We start from the raw sequence: 19,215 nt of genomic DNA, 5'->3' as shown, positions 1-19,215 counted from the left end.
CTAGAAATCATATAGCCAATACTGTAAATTTGTGCTTAAATTCAAGCAATAAACCTCATAAATGAAATTAATATTCACATTATTACAGTGAAAGATATTTATAAACTCGTTTTATAATGCATTTCTTTTGTATTTAGGAGTGGATTGAACCACCAGCTATTTGATGCATTATTGTTGAGCCAGTACACAATACGTGTAAAATTACTAAATCGTTAAGAATGATACTGACCGGACTGATCCTTTAAAATATCAATCCGTTCCTGTCTGTATTTCTTATATTGCATAACAAAAACTAAAATCAATCTAAATTTTATGTATATGAACATCGTATAAAATGTCGAAATGAACAGCGTTGATATAATTGTAATTCTGATCAAATGAACGAAAAACAAAATATTTATTAAAGTTTTATTTGCACTAAACTAAAGCCCCCTGTGGCTCATCGGCATGTATGCGGAGTTAGAACGCAAAAAACTGGGTTTTAATACCCGTGTTGGGCCGAGCACAGTTAGCCCATTGTGTAGCTTTGTGATTAACTCGAAACAACAATAACACAAAGCAAAACTTGTAGTTAGTAGAAATAAGCAAATATTCACAATTTGAAGGTTGATTCTCAATATAGATGCATAAAAAAACTCACACGCAATACCAAATATACCTTTATATCTCAAATACAAAACATACATGTATTTTATAAACCTTTGAAATTTATGGTCAGCGGGTGACCATCTGTCGGCTGTCATTTCTTTACGAGAGCGTTTCTCAGTGGAGTTCCGGTTCCAACTTACAACGCTTAAAATTAATGGTTCGCATCCCCTTGGTAGACACAGCAGATAGCCCGATGTGGCTTTACTATAAAAAAAAACACACACTTCACGAAAGATGACATTCTGGATAGTGGCGTATTTAGGTAGGAGCAAGAGGGAGCTCAGCCCCATAGCCCATTGATAATTTTATTCTATGTAAAACTACATGGGATGTAGGGCCCTCACCAGTTATTATTCCCTCAGCCCACACAATTTTAAATCCAAACTTGTTCGACCTTTGAGCCGTGGGGGCATTATAATATAATGGTCAATCCCACTATTCAATGGCAAAAGAGTAGCCCAAGAGTTGGCGGTGGGTGGTGATGACTAGCTGCTTTCCCTCTAGTCTTACACTGCTAAATAAGGTACGGCTAGCATGGATAGCCCTCGAGTAGCTTTGTGCGAAAATCAAAAACAAACAAACTGTTACGTATTATTATTTTATTTCATACGAGTCTCCAATTTATTACGTTGTGTTCGTTACGTATGACTATCTCAAATAAAGTGGAATTAAATTGAAGCTTTGTAGTTAATTACATGTTAATATGTATTAAATTTATGTTATTTTCCAAAAAGAGTGATACATATAATTCTCGTTTTAGCACAAATATATTTTAATACACAAATTAAAAAATAATACAGTTTATAATAACGGTTATTAGTAATAGTTATTACAAATGATGGTTTACATACAAGAGTTTTACAATTGTAAATCTAAACCATAGATGTGGTAAGACTTTCGAATAATTCCTCTTTTCACCCTGCTCATGGTTTAAATAATACTTGGGGGAAGGTGGGGCAGGATGTTAAAAATAACTGTGAAAAAAATAATCAACAAACTCGTGCAGAGGGTGTGCAGAGTGGCAGGGGTACAGCTGAGGTTGTGTCACAGAAAGCGGAGGACGGAAAGTTATTCACTTCGTAAAAACGAAAAACATAGTGGGCCGGGATTTGTAAATCTTAATACCCAAGATTTGGATGTGAGAGGAAAACAGGATAACCCTTCAAAAACCCACTTTCACTAACCAGTCTCCGAGAAACCTATCTCGTTAGTGCCTGAGATGAAAGCAAAAAAGATAAATTAGACAACAAATGTGTCAATTCAGTTCATCAAAAATTCAGGTTCAATGAAGTATATGGGTACAGATGAGAGCACCACGGCATACAAAAACATGATAATCCATGATGTCTTTACAATTCAGCAATTTTAACTATTGGATCAAGTTGCACCTCGTATTCTAAGACTTTGATAGATATTTTGCATTTTCTATGTTTTACTATCAGTGTTGTGCAGTATCATAGTGTAGTTTCTGACCACGTGGTTTGCACATTTGATCTTCACAACAGGTCAACCGTAACGTGGTACTCTTTCCAATTTTTATAGACACATCAATCGCCATCACCTGTTACTATTTTACAACTTATGTTGTGCATGGATTTACTCTTAAGAAACTGTATACATTAATATCAGGTTCCGCAGCAGGAGACGATTGGTTCCAGTTTTAGTAGCATTTGTGCTCAGCTGTTGTTCCCCTTTTCTCATTCGTGACACACCTGGAACAATATTTATTACTTAAGAGAATATTAAGTTAGCTGTATAAAAAGTAACTTCTAATGGTTACATAAAATCATATTTGAGCTGTGAACATTTTGTCTCAAGGGTTATATTAATCAACTTTATTACCATGAACATTTGTGGAAAGTTATGTTACCTGACACATATATGTGAAAATAGAAACTTTTAGAATGTTTTAAGTAATTTTGAAGAGTTGAAAATCATCGAACTTAAAAGTATATAATTTATTATCATATTTAAAGTTTTATAGTAAAATGTAATAAAATATATATGTATTTAATATATAATGCTCAATAAATTTATCAGAAATAAAAATGTATTGAAAATCACAGGAATAAGGATGTTAAGTTATAATAATATTTGCTCGGCATGCCCGGGTGGGTAAGGCATTGGATACGTAATCTGAGGGTGAAGGGTTCAAATCCCTGTCACACCAAACATGCTTGTCCTTTTGGTTGATCTGGCATTATAATGTAACAGTGAATCCCACTATTCGTTGGTAAACTTCTCGGTGTGGATTTCTGTACGTAGTGAGGGGACATCCAAGAGAAGGTTCTCTGGGATCTAAACATCCACCCATGTGTTTGCCGTGGACAATAATCCATGAGTCAGTGATCATTTTCCTGAGAGACACTGGCCATAGTCGATTTCACCCGACCCGTGTGCCCCGGTGGAAGCTCGATCAGGCAAACTGGCCATCTTTCACTGCTCTAGCAAAACTTGATCCTGCCATCGCCTTTAAGCCATCAAGGAACGACTATGTGTGTGGCATTAGTAACTGACTGCATTATATAAGCAGCTGCTCATTGTATTCCTAAAACCTCGACAAGTTTTCCACTATATCCTCTTCCATAGTGAAATCCTGTGTGTCAAAGAGTAAGGAAGGCTCAAAAACGGGCCTGAAATACTTTCTATAGATATCCCACACTTTCGAACTGCATGATAGGTGGGTAAGACGTCAAAGCCAGAAGGATTCTTAGATTAAGTTTACAACCAACATATATTCTACCACCAGGTCATTTGGGACAAGATTGAAAAGGTCAATGAGCAGTATAAATGTTTTCGCTCTCGATCTCGCTTTCTGATAACCAGGAACAAGCTGATATCCAAAGTATCATCAATACTCTAGGTGAAAGCTTTTGCCAGGTATCTAGCACCTCTGCCTCTTCTTCCACCTTCTCAGTCGTCAAGACTCGAGCAGAGCATTCAACTCTTTCCTTTTGAGCTAATTGTCTCTATGACTATAATCATCCCTTTACACTAGTGGAACACAAACTGGCCCTTCATCAGTCTGGCAGTACATCAGTTGGACCTGATGATATACACTATGAGAAGCTGCGCCATCTATTTCCTTCTTCTCTTGCTATTCTGAGCCTGTGTGGGTTCGACATTTTCCCGTTCTTTTCTACAGGAACTTGGAGTCCCTCAGGGCTGTGTTCTGAGTGTCACACTTTTCAGTATAAAAATTAATGCCATCACTAATCAACTCCCATATCTCTCTCTTAAACCGTTCGCATGCACTTTTGCCGCCACCGGGGTATTCACCCCAATCCTGAACTCCGTATCGGTGAAGTTGTGCTGCCTGTGGTCACTGAGACAAAGTTCATGGGACTTATCTTTGACCATAAGCTGCCCTTTATACCATCATCAAGCAGCTAGTGGTCAAATATATAAGAACACTGAACATCCTCCGTGTCCTCTCTTCTACCCCTTATGAAGCGGATCGACGTTCTATGCTAAAGATATATCATGAAACTCGACTATGGATCACTGGTCTATGGCTCTTCCGGATCGTCGGCCTAAAAGATTCTAGACCCTATTCATCATCAAGGACTTCTGCTCTGCACTGGGGCCTTCCACACTTATACATAGAGTCTCGTGAACCTTCTTTGCACCTCTGTCGTTTGCAATTGTCTTTACTATATGCTTCAAAACTTTGTTCTTTACCAAAGCAACTCACCTGGGGTTGTGTTTTCCTTCCTCAGTGGGCCATGATTTTTCAGACTAGATGGTCTACTATTGATTTTTTGGCCTTCATATCCAGGTACAGTTAGATGAATTGGGTCTCTTCTTTGATAATACTGCTGTATCTACTGGTCACCCCATCTCTACATGGCTTCTTACAGTCTCCAATTGTGACCTATCTTTAAGTCGTCTGAGAAAAGTAGACACTCCTGATTAGAAATACTGTCTACTATTTTCCGAACACCTTTCAAACTGTCTTTCTATTCCTATTTATACAGATGGCTTAAAATCAGGTTACTGTGTGGGCTTTGCCATGGTTTGTTATGCTTCTGTGGTTTCATGTAGAATCACCTCTACAGCTTCTGTGTTCATTTTTTCATCCAGTTTTTTTTCTGGATACTCGGCCACATTGATATTCGCGGGAACGAGCTCGCCGACACCAGCTAAGTCTATCTGTTCTGGCACTATCACCACTGTGCCTGTCCCATACATGGACTATGGTCCTTTAGTTAAGGCTCTGCTACATTCCAGCTGGCAGTCGACTTGGAGTGAGCAACGCGAAAACAAGCTTTTCGAAATAAAACCCTATATTGGACTTTGACCATCTTTCTTGTGTAAGGATCAGAAAGAAGAAGTTGTTCCAACTAGACTACGCGTTGGTCACAAAGGACATTAATCTTTTTAATGCCATTTAAGTACTTTTAATTTATACATTACACTTTTATTGTGGCTCTTTTTTAAAAATCACAGTTCTTCTAGCTCGATTTTAAATTATAAACTGGTCGTAACATTAAACACCGAGAATCTAGGACTGGAAAGGCCAACTTAAGTGTCTTTTTTATGTGTTTTTTTTAAACTTTGTTTTGTTTTACCTTAATTACCTTCTATGAATGTTACTAAATTTACTTTTAACTCTTTACTGGATATTTGGCGCAGATAGCCTAGCTGCTTTGTGCCATGAGACGCTAAATTAACCAACCAATCGTTGGTAAAGGAGTAGCCCCAGAGTTGGCGGTGGGTGTTGATGACCAGCTGCCTTCCCTTTGGTCTTACACTGTTAAATTACGGAAAGCTAGCGCAGATAGCCCTCATGTAGCTTTATGGGAAATTCAAAAACAAACAAACATAATAATATTAAGGAGTTGTGAAGAAAAATACTTGTTAATTATTAATACTTTTTTCACATGAAAGATGGTGCTGTTTTAATTCAAAAGTTACAGATATTTGTATTGAAGTTTCTTCCCGTAAAATTTAATAAATGTGTATTATTATTGTTTCTTTATCCATAAATATATTTGAATCGAATGAATAAAATTTAAATTATGATTACTGTTTCTTCATCCCTAAATGAAATTGAATGGATACTATAATTCTTTCTTTTTTAATTTCCATAAATGAAAATTTTAACATATTTACTCAAATATTTAAGTGGGATTATATCACAGATAGGCAATCAAATCAGGAATTAACCCATTTTTTTATATTGAGACTAAGTTTTCACAGCACAATATCCTACAATTCTTGAGTAACGTAGTTTAACCACTTTTCTACACACATGAGCGATGTCAGTTTGTTCGTGTATATGTATTATCTTTTTCAACAGGCTGCTTTTCTAAAAGTTGTCGTGTGTATCCTTCACTGTGTAAGAGAATTAATACATATTTACAAGCTTGCAACATCTATTCAAGGTATTTGTAATGACAAAAATTACACCATGACATCAATTCATTTTTTCACAAAAAAAATTAATGATAAAAAATTAGTAAACTAAACTCCAAGCAGAAGTATTATTTTAATGGTTAATATTAATAGAATGTTCTAAACTGATTAAGGCACTTTAACACACAACTTAGAATAATGACAATTTTTCTTAGACATGTAATTTGTTTTTCTGTTCCAAAAGCAATGATAATTGAACTCCCAAAATTCTTTACGGTTGTCAGTTATGCTTTTGATATGTTATTCATTGGATAAACTTTTATATATAACTACATGACAATCTTATAGAGCAACAAAGTAAAATGTAACTTTTTCATTGAAGAATAGACAAAATAAAAGATATGTAGTACATTCATATTAGATTGCTTTGATTGTTCCTTTTCAGGCCTTTTTTTGTGTTGAGAAAAATTTTAACATCTTGCAATTCACTACAATTTGTAAAAATTAAATAATTAATATAATAAATGCTGATAAAAAGATATAGGAATTTACATTACTTTGGGATATGAAGCCTTTTCAAGAGGAAACAACAATTCCAAAGTGAGTTAAACCTATACAAAAGCGTTATGTATTACAGTGTTTAATAGAATTTTTATTTAGGTTACGTTGTTATAGTAAAGCAATGCTTTATTCCATTGTTATGTGTTCAATACATAGAATATTTTCATAATGATAAGAAAATTTTATGAGTACTTATGTAATAATTTGAGTTATAAAAATGTCTGACTAGCAAGTTGTAGGAGACTAATTCTTTACTTCATTTGTAGAGCACTTTTGTAACAAGCAGTTCTCAGGTTTAAATCTGAGGTGAGGGAAAAATATATTGTGAAAAAATAAAAATACCACTCTTCTTGTATTCCTTCTTTTGTTAATCTATTTGTTATATGTATGAAAGGTTATTTACTACCTAAATAATGTAAAGAACATACATTAAATATCTATTTTCATATAATGCACATAATGACTTACAGATCCAATATTGTGGTTGTTTATGTTTTGGGCTGTAATTAAAGTACCTCGACATAGGGATTGCTGCCATGTTTCCTGATTATTGTTAAATTAGTTGAAATAAACATTAATTACAGTCTGTCATTAGCAACAAAACTGGAATGTAATATCATGAGAGTATAAGAGTGTTTTTCTCAAATGAATTTTGTTTTAAAGTCATTCCAAGTTAGATTTTTGATTTTGTATCACAGTTAGTTTTTACTTCACAGTTTTTATGGTTATTTTACAGTATTTGGTCTTTTCTGTGGAGTTATTTTTCATTGTTTATTTTACGTTTAACTATCATATGTTTACTGATCATCAAAAAAGATGTTTAATCTCTTTTTGTACTTGAGTTATGAGCAAGAGCAATATACTTCAAAACAAAGATTTTAGTAGACCCAAAACAATGTTGCACAATAATGATTGACAGTCTTGTTAAACAAGCAACATATTTTTACAGATGTGCATCAGTGTAAGAAATCAAGTGTTTCATATTTGTTCTTTTAACACATGGTCAAGAGAACATTTCAAGTAACTGTATTTTGTTCTTCTAATAAGTGATGGTAAACATTATGTCTCAATAGATGGATGTTTGTAAAAATATGGATAACAGAGTGAAATCCATCATGTAATTTTTATTCAGACTCAAACAGAAATGTTGGTAACAGATTCAACAAAATGACCTCCTCGTGCTTGCTATTCATATTTTTTTCAAGTTGCACTTTTCAAGAAGTCAATGAAATAAAACTTTCTACACTAGTAGAAAGTTCTTAATTGTAAATGCTTAATATAAACATAAGACTTGCATGTTTTGAAACATGACAGAACTGATAGGATTAACTTTACACATTGCAGCATCTATTGACTGACTCTCATATTGGGCAGTATTAAACAATTTTTATCATTGCATATATTTTGGGCTGTAAGTAATCTGTTGGGCTCTAGGTTTGAAAGGCACATCTTACAGAAGAATGAAGCATGTGCAAGCTGGAAATATGCACTCTGTAATTTACGAGTTACAGCCGATGGATAGACTGAAAGAAAATAACAAAAATTGATATTTTTGCAGCCTTTTTCTAGACATCAAGGAAGATTAGCTGATCTTTAGATGCAGTTTTGTAATAATTGATTAGTTCTGAGTTTTTCAATTTCCTAGCATGAGCACTGTAGTGTTTTAAATGTAAAGGCTTCTAATTTCAGTTGAACTCATCTCTACATAATGATCATTACTGCACATCGTAGTGCCAATAACAGCTTAATACACAAGTATGAGCTGTCCTTGCTTCAGTAACTGGACACTTTAAGCAACTATGGTGTTTATGTATTAACTGCAAGATGAAATAAGTGTTTTTTGGTATACAGTTTTTATTTGACACTTTTTGTCCTTTTTATCTGTCTATTTTAAAATGTAGTGTGCTATTGCATTTTTTCTAGGAAAAGTGAAACATAATTATGTGCTTAAAATGACAAACTGATTTATCGTATAATAAAAGTGGTATATGCTGTTGTATATGGAAATAGAAAGATAAAGAACTATGTAATTGAATTGTGATTTTGGTAGTTTGTTTGTCATAAAACATAACTACTTTTAGGTAAAATTAATAAGATTTTTAGATACCATAGGAATCAGGTTGTTAGTAAGATGATTTTAAAAAAATATTTTAACAGTAATTGTGTTTGCTTGTCAGTTTAAACCATTTGAATCTTTAACATATTATAGGGCCAGATGAAATATTTGAAATGTTTCCTTTGTTAAATATGAATGGTGTAAGTATTTTATGACAAGAAAAAAATTACCATATAGCTTTTATTTTAGATTTGTGCATATTTTTAAATCTTAATATATTTACTCAGTTTGTTTAAACACATTTATTTAAATTGTTGAACTATTTAAACAGTTATTTGCAAACTAGGCAAATACAGTAATTGTGCTTTACATTCAGGTATGTGGGATAATGTCTACCGAAATCAAAATCATATGCACAAACTAATTTTCTTAAGAATGTTAAATCTGAGAGGTTTGATAACATATAATGTTTTGTCTTAACTCAGAAGGATTTCTTATTTTGGAGTGTGTTCTCTGTTTCTGGCCCACATTAAGATTTTTAAAGATATCACAGTTTTGAGTTTCTCTTCCTATTTTCAGGTGCCTGTTTAGGGATACAGACTGTAAACTGTGCCATAACCGTGGAGAATGTTGATGAAATTAAATTTGGATTCATAGAAGAAACATTAGAAAATGAGTCATTGGTTTTTGCATTTACTAAGGTGCTGTATAAAAAACCTGGTGTCAGTATCTTGAAGTATACAGTTCAGTTATTTTGTTATGTGTTGTTTCACTGAGATAGAATGGAGGATGGCTAAATCTTCTCATTTTTTAAAAGCTGATGGAAGATTGCAGAATAAAGTATTATACAGTAGATTATTTTAGAGAAAGGTTCTGTGCAATAAGTAGATTTTAATTTTTCAACTTAAGAATCTGGATAGTTTTTGTGAGTATGGCATGATTAGTTATTTGTATATATATATTTTTTTTAGATTCTTGGAGGGATCTTCAACCCTGCTGATGGTCACATAGATCTTTATTATTTTACAAGGCCATGGCAGGAGCTGCCCAGAAACATGGAGCTAATATCATAGAAGGGGTACCAGTCACAGGACTGAAACTTAACAATGGCAGATGGGACGTTGAAACACCAAAAGGTATCATAAATACTAAATATGTAGTAAATGCAACAGGTGTGGAAACTTGACATAAAATAGTTTTACAGAATCAAAGCCATGTGTTGCTAAGTGGTAATCAGCCTTTGAAGTCTATCTTGTTATACTCATTTTACTTAAAGTTGTTTAACACTTATAGAAAACACCTCAAAAAATTATTGACTGGCATGTTTTATCAAAATTGCCCTTAGTAGTGCTTTAGCAACCGAATAAGAAGTTAGAATGGGCGTTTTCTGAATTCACATTCTGAAGAGTTTCGAAATAAAGATTCTAATACAGTGCTTAGCTAAACTTCTAAGATTAGTTATTTTCATTTGGTACTTCCCTCTAACTGTGAATTTCTTTAATAATGCATGCCACAGCCTAATCCTTTCCGTTTTGGAATTGGAAGATTCCAGTATGTCTCTCTTCCAAATCATCATACATCACTTGTATTACAATAAGAACATGACATAGTGCATGTAGCTCTCTCTGCACTCCTCTACTTAAACTTCAGTTCTTGTTTGGCAGGTATAGAGTGTAGACGCCTTTCTTTATTTCCAGTTTGGGCTTGAAATGATTTCTCTCCTTTACACTTTACTTTGTTCAATTTCACTTTAATTTTGAAAGCATTTCTTTATCCGTGTTTTGTCACCAAATCGTTTACTTGTTTGACAAAATTCAAGCATGCATTCTGAAGTTGGCATTATTTACTTTTAGTCTGCCTTTTTCTTCTGTAACCATACTTGAGGCCATAGGTACTGGTGATTCGTTGGGGAATTTATTGGTCTTTGTTTACCATCTGTGCCCTTTGTATCTAGCCTAGTTAATGAAGATCTCAACAGCTTCCCCTCATCCAAGCATAAGACGTACCTTTCTTCAACCCTGCCTGTTGATTTTGTTTGGCCTTTGTTGGTTTCTGACGAATGTATTTCTCAGATATGTGATTTTTTTGTCAATTGCTCTTTAAAGTTTAATTTTATTACCTTCATCCTTTCCTTTATCATTAGAAATGAAAAGAAAAGAAAACAATTCACTCTTCACATCTTTAATTTCTTGCTATGATTATTTCAGTTTATCTCATTCTGTTTGAGATTCATCTGGAAGTTACAGAAAGATTTCCCAGATTTCCACGTACTACCACTCTTTCTCTACTAGACCTTTCCTTTTATGTTCTTGCTTTTCCTTATCTTGCTGTACTAGAGTTCATTGTTTTACCAATGGTGTAAGGCACACCAATATCAGTTCTATAGTCTGCCTTATGGGTCTTGGTCCAGTTGGATCTCATGTGTTAACCTTGTTCACAAGTGCACCTCTTCTATACCTCAATCAGGTCTTGGTTATTTCTCATATAGTATCTTTATCCCTTTCTTCCTTCTCCCAGGTCCAGCTTGCCTATATTGTTCTTTCTTCTCAGGACCTCTGGTCATGCCGACATCTTTCTTTGTCAGTTGCTTCATCATCACCTAACAGGCTTTTAGACCTCTGCTGTTTGGGGTGGAGGTATTTTAATCTGTTTGGAGTTCCAAAATGGACCAAAAACTGATAATAATAATTTCATTAAAATACATTTATAACAATTTTTTCCTTTCCTTATTGTTAAGTTTACCACATTTATAATAAAGTCATTTAATTAAATTTTTAATATTACTAAGTAACGTGTACAGAAGGAGGTTTAAAAATGGTATTGATGATGTGGGGTTAATGGAATCTTGCTTGGGATTCTTTGGATTCTCCCATTTCCCTTCTTTACTATTATATTGACTATCTCTTTTGGTGGTGAGTCCTGGCTCGTACTTCTACAGAACATACTCCATACTCCATGAACAGCTTTTGTTCTTTTTGCAGAAGGTGCTCTTCATGGCTGTAATGCATGTATTGACCACACACTGACTTTGGGCTGTTGGTCTAAGGTTGTACATTCTCTTCTTATCTCCAGTTTACAGCTCCTTGCTCTTTGCTGGCCTTGGGATTCTTGTTTCCTATTTATAGGGGTCATTTAGTCATGTTTTAATCTGATCACGTAACTTGTGGGTCATTCCGTGTCAAATGATCCAGGGAGCTGCAGGTGACCTCCATAGAATGCCTTGAAAAAATTCACATGTGCTCATCTACCCATATAATGAAAAATTGCCAAAGATTAGATAAATATATCTAATAGTTTCCGATTTACAGCCCTGTAAAATTTGGTTAATTTTCTTTTATTTTTGGCAAATTCATTTTTAGGCAAGATTGGCTGCATGAAACCACAAGAGTATTGTTGGTAGAAAGCTGAAATATGCTACACTGACTGAATTAATCTCAGATAATTCAAAAATAGTTTCAAACCAAGTTTATCTCTCTTAGGATTTGCATAGTGAGGCAGTAAAATCACCTGAAAACCCAAAATTGTAAAAAACGTTGGTTTATGTAATAAGCCATAGATCTAAGACTTAATATGATACAAAGCTGAATTTTCCTTTCTAATTTCCTATAACATATCAGTTGATAAATCAGTAATTGTTGTAATTAAAAGTCTGTTAGATCTCCTGTAAAAAAAATTTAGCTGCATTCAACTTTTTATGATTTAGCTAAAAATAGCCCTACTTCAGGTCACAGTTTGACCATGTCACCAATTATTCAGCCTTTTCAGATTTTTTCATATATTCATATGCCCCTGAATATGATCTACAAAAAACATCAGGATGGTTTTCAACCTACTTTTTAAGCTATAATTCTTAAACTATCCTCTGACCATACATTTTTATTTTAAAAAAAATCAGTTCAGGTGTGTTACTGTGTGCAAATATATCCATACAATTTTGAAAAATACCTTTCAGAATTGTATGTATTCCACTGAAATATTCTAACCAGCCTTTCACAATGTTAAATAATGAAGTTGTAAGAAACAAGAAAGAATTAATTCATTTCTGAACAAGTTTATGGGCATAACTAGTTAGATCACATTACAATGCAAATATATTGTGTATGCATTACAGTTATGCAGATATGGCTGAGTTTAAGATACATAATATAATAAATACAAAGAAAAATCAGACACAAAAAGCACAGTGCTACAACAGGGGATAACTGAGAAAGATTATAGTCACACCAAACTTAAATAATCGTCACAATGAAATGTTTCAAAAACTGCTTTGGCGATAAATTAGCGTTAACAACATCAAATAAATATTGCTTTGTTCAGACAGCTTGAATAAATTTCTAAAATTCGAGTTTGATTATGTTAAGATCACTTTGACTTAGAACATAGCGGTGAACACTACTGCTTTGCATGGTAGGTGCACTTATCAGAAAGGAATCCAGCTTTTATCTTTACGTGACCTTGCAGGCCATGAGAAGAGTTTGTTTCTTGATTTCTTCATGAATGATACCAACACATTGGAATGTTCATCTGATCTATCTTTTATGTTTCCCACATACCATTCAGGATTGTATGTCACATATTTCCCTGGCTGATAATTCTCATTGCTATCATTAGACCCTATTTGAGCTGCTGCAGCATCACTTTCACTGCTACTACCAACAGTTACAACTCTGTACACATCATCATCTGATAGCCTTCTCATATATAATTTGTTGGTAGAGTGGGGAATAAAGCTATGATGTGACCTAATACCTGCCACAGTTTTGCATTTTTCATAGCACTCAAGTAGATCAAACTTTACACAATTCTGCAGGACTAATTCCTCATTGACAAGAAAGAACTGAATGCCCTGAATGTGGTCCTTTGTCCAATGGTACATATCACAGACTCTTAAAATTTGATAATTTATTATTTTTCACAACCTTGATCTTTTTGAAGATCATGTTCAGAGATGTAAGAATATATGGTAAAGGCTGATTAGAATATTTCAATGGGATTCATAAATTATTTCAAAGTTGTATGGATATATTTGCACACAATAACACACCTCAATTGAAGTGTTTTTTTTCAAGTAAACAACATATAGCCAGAGGATACTTTAAAAAATAATAACTCAAAAAGTAGGTTGAAAACCATTCTGATTTCTTTTTTGTAGATTATATTCAGAGATGTAAGAATATATGGTACACATCTGAAAAGGCTGAATAATTGGTAACGTGGTCAAGCTGTGGCCTGAAGTAGGGCTATTTTTAGCTACATCATAAAAAATGGCATGCAACTAAATTTTTTTACAGGAGATCTAATAGACTTTTAATTACAACAATTGCTGATTTATCAACTGATATTTTAAAGGAATTTTGAAAAGAAAATTCAGCTTTGTATCATATTAAGTCTTAGATCTATGGCTTATTACATAAACCAACGTTTTTTTACAATTTTGGGTTTTCAGGTGATTTTACTGCCTCACTATGAAAATCCTAAGAGAGATAAACTGGGTTTGATACCATTTTTGATTTCCGTGAGATTAATTCAGTCAGTGTAGCAAATTTCAGCCTTCTACCACCTTTACTCTTGCAGCTTTAAGCAGCCAAATTTGCCCTAAAATGAATTTGCCAAAAATAAAAAAAAAATTAATTAAATTTTACAGGGTTGTAAATTAGAAACTATTAGAGATATTGATCTAATATTTGCCAATTATTCATTATATGGGTAGATGAGCCCATGTGAATTTCTTCAAGGCATTCTGAGGGTGTCACCTGGAACATTTTCTAAAATCTTGATAATTTGACATCGAATCACCCTTGTAGCTCATATTTTTTTGATATGCCTATTCATGATTCTGTGTTTTTCCACTTCAGTTTAGTTTTATCATGTCATGTACAGGGTGTCTTCAGATTTCTGGCAGATCATTTTCCCAGCTGGAATGGTGTCTTCATTTCTTGTTTTCACTGACTTGGCATTTTGTAGTTTGTTCCTCATATTGACACATTTATCTTCTCCATCTTTCACCAGTTGAATTGGGCTCCTGTTCCATATTATTGGATTTTGGCCATGGATGCCTTCACCTGGATTTGGTTGAATATTTTTTTCTTTCGTTTATCCTTCTCTCCAATTACTTTTGTCAGTTTGTCTTCCTTCTCTCTAACATCCCATTCTTGGTGCTTTGAATTACTCATCCATAGCTTTCTCTTGCTCCATTTTCAGTTGTATCTCCCTTACCTGTCCCCTTCTTTTCTTCTTTAGTCACTATCACTGATTCTACATCCAAACCATTTCATCCTTTATTTTCATGCCACACTACTACCCAGTCTTTGACAGTGTAGTGCTATTTTCCCATGAGGTGTCATTTATTTTTCCTTACTTCACACTTCAGTGCAGCATGGATGCTGGGTAAGTCTTTTGTAATGCATTCTTCTCTTACAGGGTATCTTGCTTTGCCCTTGAATCCCTTTCTTTAACTATTAAATCTGCATTATACATTACAATAACTGTGCCTTCTTGTCCATGGCTTTGCATAGTCATCATATAGATGGGATGTTCCACAATTTCACATGTACTTGAATGACCTTGTGATATTTTCTTCATAAATGTGCTTATTCTGGGTCATACCACCCATGGACAACACGAATAAAACAAATGGGATAGCTGCTCATCCCAATCATGCCCTCAGTGGTGCTTAGTGTAGTCTGCTTTTCAAAATAAGAGTTTCATGGTCATGCATTGCACTGTCTCTGGTGATTACAGTCTTCTGACTCCCTAGCACATTATTTCCTCTCTTTTTCAAGTGGAGTATGGGAGTCTTTGCTACTTTCCAGTTCCAAGCCTCTGAGGTAGAGGACCATGGAGGATCCCTTTTGGATGGGTTCCACATAGATGGCTATAACCATTCAGTTGAGAGTAGGGCAGTAGTGTTCTGCTGCTGTAAAATAAAAGAAGATGTGGCCTCCACTAGTATTGAATGTACAGAATGGGTGTCCTCATTTTCCCTCACAAATATTGGATACCTCTAAAAGAAGTTTGGGATTGAGTGAACCAATCCTCACACTTCTTTACATCAGTTGCTTCTATATTTCATTTGCACATACAGAGTAGGCCCTTATCCTACCCTTGCAGGATGTTGGTTTCCTGCACAGGAGATTTTGAATTTGAGTCAACCAATACACCATATATGCAGTTCACTCTCTTGATTGGATGTCCTCGTTCTAACCTTGTTGGTTGTCATTTCCTGCAAGTGAGTAGAAATATCCTGGTATTTGTGCAGATCTTAATCCTAATTCCTGTGTCAGAGGTGAAATAAACATGGTCCTTATCCTTTCCTTGCATGAAGTTGGTTCCCCATATAGAAGGTATTGGATGCTGGGTATGTGCCCTTGTGTTTAGTGAATTATATATATAAAAGCAAAGTGTATACCTGGTTCAGAAGTGGTGTGGTGCTCTCCATTTTTTCTCTTGACCAGAGGTATTGTACAGATGATTTTAGGGATATTTCTATTTTTCTTTTGCACTGGTCCCTCATCGATTTCAGTATGGGATTCTAGCTAATCTTCTGAAGGTATTCAAGTAGCGTAATGGAAGCTAGTCTTTTCCTACATTGAAAATGTATTTTCGATAAGTACGTACCTCTTCTCCTACCTCCCAATTTCCCTCATTCTGCTAAACTTAGAAGTAAGGGTAGGGACCAAATGAATATTCATGTTCCTATTGGTTAACAAATGACACAGGACGATTTGCACAAGAGACATGTTGGGATCTTCCACAGGGGGAGAGTGTAAGTTGTATGGCATACATTAGTAAAAACGTTCACTGTAAGAGGGCAGCATTAAAAAAAAAAAGCTAATCTTGTGAGAGGAGATAAGTACCTTTCAGAAAAACATTTTCAGTGTAAGAAAATTGCAACATCCAAAGACAACGTAGATAAAGGAATGGCCAATAAATTGTTTTGAGTGGTGGTAGTTATGAAGAAAATGCTTCTGTTTTACAAAAGAATTTGGATCATTTATTGATGTGGGCACATAAAAAGCAGATGGGTTTTAATTATAATACATTTAAGATAATGCATGTGGGATTTTATAATTAGAAGTACAAGTATAAAATCCAGTCTCTAAAACCATCTAACAAGTGTGTCTTTATTAGTGACAGGTAAATATAATTTTATCTACAGAAATAATGAATACCAATAAAAATATGTAAAAGGTAAAGTTTCATTGTTGTTGTCACTGGTTAGGTCATATTTGTGTATTATGTTCAGTCTTGAGGTCCTCACCTAAGGAAGGACATTGAATTATTGGAAAGGGTTTAGAGAAGGGATACCAGAATGGTACCCAGGATTGAGGGGTTGTTATATGAGGAGAGGTTAAAACTTGTGAAGTTATTTTATTTTGAAAAAAAAGAGAAGAGTTAGAAGGGATCTAATTTAGGTGTTTAAGATTGTAAAGGGAATGAATAGTTTCGATACATAAATTTTTTTTCATATTTAATGGCAAAACAAGTAGGACTATGGGACATAAATTTTAATTTTGGCAAAATAGGAGTCATCTTCAGCAAAGACAGTTGTATTTTTCTAACAGGAAGGTTGGCTTTTGGAATGGTTTGCCCTAGGATGCTGTGGAGAGAATAAATTTAAATGAGTTTAAGAAACCGCTTGATAAGTATATGAGTGATAGGGGCTGATTTTAAGATTTTTGAAAAATTTATTTATTAATAGGTTTAGTTCAGTTCACACATAGGGACAACTAAGATAGACCAGTAGATCACTTGCTGTCCCTAAGTATTATGTTATTTTTAAATGTTAGAGAAAATATCTCATCTTGAAATTCAAATTTACAAAAGTATACTTTATCAAAGATAAATTTGTAAGGTTATTGTGCATTAAAGAGTATAAACGTCCATATCAACATGAACACATAACATGACAAGTTTATTCATCACATTTATAATTAACACATACCTAGTTACAAAATATTTTATTTCAATATCTATTGGAGACTGCTTACAACAGAAGTAATTCAATGTAATACCACACAACATTGCAGAGTTTGTTGTATTTATTCTTTCATGAGTTACAGAAGCTTTATGTTGAGCATGCTATAGCTATGGTCCAGGCACCAGAAGAGCATTTCTTCCCTGCCCAAATAGATTTGTGTAGAGGAAGAAATTAGAGTGGCAGTAGTCACTTTTGAATAGAGGAATTGTTATGAGGACCAAAACAAAAAGAATTTTAATTTAATATGTCATTAAAATTTGCAAAAAAATGTGTTTATTGATAATGGTTAATAGTTATTCAGTAACAATACCCTTAATGTGTAATTAAGCCCCCTAGTGGCACGGTGGTATCTCTGTGGATCCACACCACTAGAAACAAGGATTTGATACCCATGGTAAGCAGAGCACAGATAGCCCATTGTTCAGCATTGTGCTTAATTTAAATCAATCAATCAATGTGTAATTAAATAATATTTGATGACAATAATATAATTCAAAAATACACGTTTGTTATAAGTCTTTCCCCCCACCAAAAATAAAGAAAAAAGATTCTATACCATTATGGTATAATGTAATTGTCATTAATCTAGGTTTTTGGGCTAATGAAATAGGATGAATGGTTGGTGTAGAATTTCTGCTTGTTCCAATTCATCATCAGTATTTAATGACATCAACTATACCGGAAGTAAAGGAACTAAAGGTCTGTTCTCTTTGGTAATCTTACACAATGTGTGCATTTGTACCTTGTTTTTAGTATTAGTTTTAGTATGATTAATATTTAATAGTTACAGAATCGTATTTTATGAGCAACATCCCAAAGGACTTTATTCCTTTATTACGTACTGCTAATATCCAGACTACAGTGGTAGGACCAATAACATATGCTCGAGACCCACTGCCTCTTATTGGCCTTACCATGGATTACCCAACTTCTGGACGGCTGCTGGTTTTGGGTAACTTCTGAAAGGTTATTTACTATTTCTATTTGTATATAAAATACACAAAATTTTGGTGATTTATGTACTTTTTAAAATAATACAAGGAAAATGTGATTTTAATATGAATTTAAAATTTGCATTTATATATGTATTTTTATTCATGAAGTTCAATCTTTTTTATATCCATTAAACAATTAATTTCTGTTATGTATGATTTAAACTCATTGGATAAACAAATATTTCATAGACATTATATACATGTTTCACAAATACATCATTTATTTCATTTATGATGTCACTAGCAAAGGCATCATCAGGTGCAGTTGTTTTGGTTTTCCTTAATTCTGAAAATAGGATTGAAAGAAAAAGTAGAAATAACTAAATTACTAAATTGCTGCAGATCGTTATGAACACAACATAACACTGGATGCATCACAGTGGACAACTGCAACAACAGTTTATACTGAAAGAAATCCTACAACTTATCCTTCTTTGTGGCAACTTATTAGTAATGAGCAACATTCTTGTTAGGTTATTAATGATCCTCCATTCTGTAAGAGTCATTACTGTGATTTCAAGAATTCCAAATTCACATATAAAGCCCAGAAAAGTTTTTTTTAGATTCTGCTTTTAAAGTTGAATTGCATAGTTGTGAATGTGTTCATCGTGAATGGT

The 19,215-nt window shown here is 33.9% G+C and overlaps 1 protein-coding gene across 5 annotated transcripts in view; it reads left to right on the top strand.

Annotated features, from left to right (window-relative positions):
- Nucleotides 1–2,056: 2,056 nt before the first annotated feature.
- LOC143237246 (uncharacterized) overlaps nucleotides 2,057–19,215 on the top strand; it is a 26,130-nt gene continuing 8,971 nt past the window's right edge. Inside the window, exons 1-4 of one of the 5 annotated variants that reach the window (XM_076476295.1) lie at nucleotides 2,057–6,035; nucleotides 9,203–9,345; nucleotides 9,595–9,759; nucleotides 18,459–18,569. In XM_076476295.1, coding sequence (XP_076332410.1) covers nucleotides 5,903–6,035; nucleotides 9,203–9,345; nucleotides 9,595–9,696 — 378 coding nt within the window. In that variant the 5' untranslated portion in view covers nucleotides 2,057–5,902 and the 3' untranslated portion in view covers nucleotides 9,697–9,759; nucleotides 18,459–18,569. Of the gene's footprint in view, nucleotides 6,036–9,202; nucleotides 9,346–9,594; nucleotides 9,760–18,192; nucleotides 18,303–18,387; nucleotides 18,570–19,215 lie in introns of all 5 variants that reach the window. The other 4 variants (XM_076476294.1, XM_076476297.1, XM_076476298.1 and 1 more) reach the window with 4 other exon arrangements.

The sequence above is a fragment of the Tachypleus tridentatus genome, chromosome 13 (genome assembly GCF_004210375.1).
Source record: "Tachypleus tridentatus isolate NWPU-2018 chromosome 13, ASM421037v1, whole genome shotgun sequence".
In the NCBI taxonomy this organism is placed as follows: Eukaryota; Metazoa; Arthropoda; class Merostomata; order Xiphosura; family Limulidae; genus Tachypleus; species Tachypleus tridentatus.
This window is presented reverse-complemented; position numbering and strand designations above follow the sequence as displayed.